Source organism: Glycine soja, chromosome 17, assembly GCF_004193775.1.
Source record: "Glycine soja cultivar W05 chromosome 17, ASM419377v2, whole genome shotgun sequence".
Lineage (NCBI taxonomy): Eukaryota > Viridiplantae > Streptophyta > Magnoliopsida > Fabales > Fabaceae > Glycine > Glycine soja.
Window position 1 is genome coordinate 9779041 of NC_041018.1, and position 5937 is coordinate 9784977.

At 30.6% G+C, this 5937-nt stretch overlaps 1 protein-coding gene across 1 annotated transcript; it reads left to right on the top strand.

The window, feature by feature from the left end:
- The first annotated feature begins 4810 nt into the window (after nucleotides 1–4810).
- Nucleotides 4811–5510, top strand: LOC114392557. Its single transcript, XM_028353734.1, has one exon. The coding sequence runs from the start codon at nucleotides 4852–4854 to the stop codon at nucleotides 5278–5280; it is 429 nt and encodes a 142-aa protein (XP_028209535.1). The 5' UTR covers nucleotides 4811–4851; the 3' UTR covers nucleotides 5281–5510.
- The last annotated feature ends 427 nt before the right edge of the window (nucleotides 5511–5937 follow it).

Here is a 5937-nt window from a genome sequence, read left to right on the forward strand (position 1 = left end):
CAGATATCTAAGATATTTTTTTTTTTCGAAAAAATATATTATCTTATGTTTAGGATTTGTTAAATTTTAAAGATACTATTTATAAATTAAAGATTTAATAAGATGATAGTTAGTGAATTTAAATATGAGAAAAATCATTATCATTCATTTTTTAATGTGTGAATTTAAAGATCTTTATTGTGAATCCAAGGAGGAGAACTCAAATCAGATTAAATTTAAGGTAATTATTTTTTTATTATCATTCATTTTTACTAAACATACCGCCCATTTTTTTTTTAATTTTGTTTTTCTTTTGAAAACACGCCACCTATCTCATCACGTCATCACATGCCTCTCAACAAAACCACATCCTCACTTCCATTAACCATATATTTCCCGTTTCTTTGATAAGAGGCACCCCAATTTCATGCACACAGTCTTAGACCCTTAGATTAGAAAAAAAAAAAATAGTACTATCTATCTACTTAGACAACCATATATTATTTTTGGGTTGTTAATTTTTATTGAATTTTTGGCTAGTTGAGCTGCTAATGTATATAACTGACGACCGAATGCATCACATGTTGATCTTGGTCCACTTTTAGAATTCCCACCAGTGTAATACATTTAATTGCGATCGTAATTTTTCCAAACACAAAACTATGTTCTCCATAAAAAACACGGAATCATCATCTCCCGACTCCCATTACAAATCACCTAATAGGATTTCCAAAGCGTACATGCCAGAAGGATTTCCATGTGCAAAATTATTCAAGCTTTTGTTGTATAACCTCTTGGATTGTCAGTTAAATTAATAATCAATAAATTTTGCTTCATACTACTACTGAGTTCAATAACACCAAAGGTGACAAAGAGAGGGGGGGGTTAAGTAGAGATCGAGAGCAAGAAGAAAACCAAAAAAAGAGTGTATTCTCGACGATAGAGTTTTCGACTTTGTTTGATATGCAAGAAATAAAATGTAGAGTTGAGGAATGAAGGAAAAACTTCAAAATTTCAATCCTTCATTTGTTTTGTTAGAGGAGATGGAAGAAAAAAATTACAATATTCATATCATTTTTATCTTCCAAAGTGGATGGAAAAGGAAAACAAAGTGTCTTCTACAAAGACAAAAATATCTTTATTTATATTACATTTCATTCTTCAATTATAGCATTTATGTTTTATTTCAGATATTTTATGTAGATTTTTTGTCTTTCCTCTCTCATTTTAAGAAAATCAAGCAAGAAGAAAGAAAAAAATTCTTTTATTTACTTCCCTACCAAACAATCTAAAAAATCATATCACTTTTTCTTCTTTTTTCTTTCTTCTCTTTTCTTTTCTTTTTGTTTTTTTTTTTCAAAATCAAAGATACCTCTAACAATTTAAATATCAATTGTTGGGAAATTAATGTAGCAATAACAGAGTATTTTGGACAAAAAAATGAAGGTGGTGTGATTAGTAAAAAGAGTGTGAACATTAAGAAACAATCTTAGTCTAATCCACAATATCGACTTCAGAGTCAATTTAAGAATCAAATGAAAAATGAAAAATTATAATTATTAATGGGTATAAATTTAATAAAATTAAGCACTTAAATAATGAAAACAAGTGTGTTTCTTACTTTCTTCAACGTTTTTAGTTCACCTTTTTAACACAAAAAGAAGTCAACATAACGGGTTAATTTTAAAAAAAAATCCAAAATATATTTTTCTTCACAATTTTTTGATTGGCTGAGATAACTTGTTGACAAAAAAAGAATAAATGAGATAGCCCAGACAAGTCTAAATTTTTTACTATTATCTTATATATATATATATATATATATATATATATATATATATATATATATATATATATATATATTATATATATATATATATATATATATATATACACTCAGTACTTTAGTAGATAAAATTAAGTAATTAATCGGAAAGAAAAAAAAAACTAAAATTGTTATCATTATCATTAGATGTTTTTCCCGCAAATAGTATTTTGTTTAGCTTTAATCCCCATGATCTGTTGACCATCCTTCTATATAATTAAGTCAATGCTTAAATTAAAAAGCTAGCAAGTAAGTCAGAACTATTGATGAATGATTATGACATACATCTATAATTAATAAATTTATGTTAACCGTAATTGCATGCTGAATTCAAATGATCCCTACAAATCATCTAAAGATGCCCCCTTGGAATCATTAAAAAGGTAGGTCAGAATCCAGGGCATAAGATTGACCCAAACTAGCGTACACAACCAGCTTTTATTCTTTCTTTAAATCTTTAAATATAATTTGGCAAGAGTTGAACCATGGATCTTAGGATTCTTGTGGACGAACACAAAAACGTACCACACATTTGTCCTTGACCAAATCAAACTCATCGAATATTCGTGGCAAATGCACACGTAAAAATGGAAGGTAACCTACCAATCAATACCTTACTAAAGTTCAGTTCAGTTCACCAGCGTTCACAATTGGAAGATAACAATGAATTGTTTTCCCTTCTGGTTGTAAGATAAGCCTCCAATAGGTAACCAAATTAATTAAATACGATAATAAATTCAGCTAGGATTCTTGTTTGATTTGGTTACTTAATCCGACTAAGGATGTTGGGGCTTGTAGCGAATGTTTGGAAGATGAAGGAATAGAAAGGAACCGAAAGATTTTTTTTAAAATTTTTTTTTGTTCATTTGGTTAGTATTAGGGAAGGAAAGAAATGTGAAAAAGTAAATGCACTTTATTATTGTTTTAGTGTGTATTTGGATTGTTGATCTCAACCTCTATTTTTAAAAACATTTTTTCCCCTTGTTTTACCGGAAAAGTGAGTTGAATTTTGTGTCATCTCATTTGAAACGACAAAATAAACACGCTCTTAGTCCGTCTATTTTGCACACAAAGCAAAAGAAAATTGTTTTTTTTAATTAAAATGCTAATTTTTTTTTAATTTTACATACTTTTTCTTTTTTATTAGGGATATTTATGTATGTGTGTGTATATATATATATATATATATATATATATATATATATATATATATATATATTATTTCCTTTTATTGTTTACATAATAAAACAAGAATTTTTTTTTACTTTTTTTTAAAAAAATTATCTTAGTTTGTATTCCTTTTTGTTTTCTTTTATTTTCTTTGCCATTGTTTTCTAAATCAAACAAAACAATAGGTTGTAATAGGATATTTTCATCACGAAAAATTGATCAGTGCTATAATATAGTATTATATGGTTACAGAAAAATAAAAATAATAAATAACTCAAAATAATTTAAAAGAAAAAATTAACTAGCGTGATTAGTTTGTCACACAACACAAGTTGCCAACTTAATTAATTTGTAAAGTTGGTGGGTCAGGGAGCAATAGCAACCAGAAGCGCAAGATATTGATTTGTAAAGTTGGTGATGGGTCCAACCCTTGGTCCAAACAAGCCTCCACTGGGCCCACTCACTCAGTCCAGGTATTTTAAAAGCTAAGACTTAGGCCTTTGCAATTATTTTTAGTAAAACTTCCTGCACCTTCAATTTTGTTTCTGACATTTCATCACATTATGAAATGCTTAATGTGTAGTGTAAAATTACATTCTATTTTGTAGAAAGCAACACTCTGCAATTTGCATTATCGAGTAACCTATTCTGAAAAAAATATAAAAACCCAACGTCGACAACACTGCATCAGTGCTGCTTCCACCACTTGTTTTACCTTTCGCACACGGAATGACTGGGATCGTGACATGTGGGAATCGCTAACTAGTTTCCACACTCATTCATTGTCCGTGCATAAAAAAATTTATGTTCGGTAAAATTCACTTAACAATAATTAAATTTCAAAATCAACTAGTGACAACCTTCTTGGAGGTAAATGGTTGTACCAAGGAAGAGGCCAAGAAACTCTGATTCATTGATTATTTTTTCATAAATAATATACCATGCTATTTCCAAATGAACTTTTAAGTATTGACAATATTGGTCTAGATTTTTAACAATATCTAGAGATGATTGTTCACGATAAATTCTTACGGGCTGAATTCTTGTTGGAATTAATATGGTGATTATATGATTTTTCCTATTAAGTTTTAAAATGAAAGAAATTATAATATTGACTCAGGGATCAAAGGGGAAGAGACGAGAGAGAAATTATGGATTTAAAAATCTTCCATTAATAAAAACTAACAAATTAATAATTAATATTAATCTTAAAAAATACTTTGAAGTGTAAAAATCCTTTGGTATCCGTCAGGTGATAAGTTTTATGACTATTAGTTACTATTTTTAGTGACATTTAAGGCTTAATTTAAAGGGACCATGTAAATTTTGGATTAAAATTTCATGTAACTTATTTCTTTGGGTCATAGGTGAGAGATTATGTGTATCTCTTAATTTATTGAGTTATAAATTAATCTTACTTGTGATATATGTAATTGTGACTTTTACAAAAAAAAATTTAAAATGCAATCTACTTTACACATGTTATTCATGTTTAACATACTTAGCTATGATTTTGTAGTAAAAAAGGAACAAAAAAAAAAAAACAACTCTGATTCTAAATTCCTCTATGTTCCTTGGTATGCCCTTGGCCAAAGATATTTATTCTTTGTCACATTAATTATTTGAACAGAACGAATTTTCCTTTTTTTCACCGTTGAAAAGAAAAGTTTAAAACGTGATAATAAGATTAACAGGGTTTAACAAAATTCCCTACATAGTAGTAACTTAAAAATTTCGAAAAGTAAGAAAAGAGAGCGAGTCAACCCAAACAACCGTGGACTCTCTCACGGTTCCAGTTCTACTTGCACCCACACAAGCATCTATATATACCTCCCAACACTTCCGAGCATAACAGAAAAGAAACCAAAGAAAACGCGATGGTTGACGTGGACTTTGGAACCTCGGGCTCGCCGAAGCGCCACAACCACAACGGCTTCATCGTAACAATCTCGGCGATCTTGGCGCTGTTAAAAAAGCGCAAAGCAGCAGTGAAGGCGAGCAAAGAGGATGAATTGAAGAAGTCGTCGCGGCCGAAGAAGCTTCTCAGCAACATAAGCAGCAAAGCGCTTTTCGGTCACAAGAAGAATAATAAGAAGCAGCTGCGAAGCGTGGAAGAGACACAACAAGCACAAGGGTGGGGAAACGGCGGCGTTTGGCAGAAGGAGATTCTCATGGGTGGCAAGTGTGAGCCGTTGAATTTCTCCGGTGTTATTTATTACGATGGGAATGGGAAGCAGCTAAGCCAAATCCCTCTCAGGTCGCCACGCGCCAGCCCCTTGCCCGGTTACCTCACGCGCCGCCAATGAATCATCCATCACCACCGCCACGAGCGATTTCAGATCACGCGCGTCTCTTATTTTTGTTTTAATTTTAGTTTTCTTGAATTTAATTTAATTTCAAGCTTCTGTTTGTTTGGCTGGTTTTCTAGGTTGTTGCTTTCTTCGATTTTATTGTTTTTTTCATCGGATAAATATTAATTATTAGTATTTATAGTTTTTGTTAATAAAATATTTTCGAATTTCAAACTTCCATCTTCTTTCACTCTCCCATTAGTCATCGTTTTATTTTCTTGTTGAAAACATATGTACAGAGTATTTGCAATTGTGAGCCTCCTTTAGTTTAAGTGTGTGAGAAACTGAGAATGAAATTATAACGGGCTAGGCTTCACGCCATCGTGCTGAACGGGTCTAAAGTTTATTCCGGCGGATGAGGTAATATATATATTTTTTTCTTTTCTTAATTTTATTTTTCAGTCTAAGTTAAGTGGTAGGTTCTATCAGGGATGATTTGATGTATGTTTAATTACGTGTTCACTGAGTCATATTTGCATTCACTTAATTTTGCGAAAGTTTAATTTGCTTTCCAGTGTCCACTAAGTTAGGTTAAGTAGAAGAGAGAAAACAATGGAAAAAAAATTAAGAAAAAATATTTGAATAAAATAGAAAAAAAAGTGGGGATCCAAA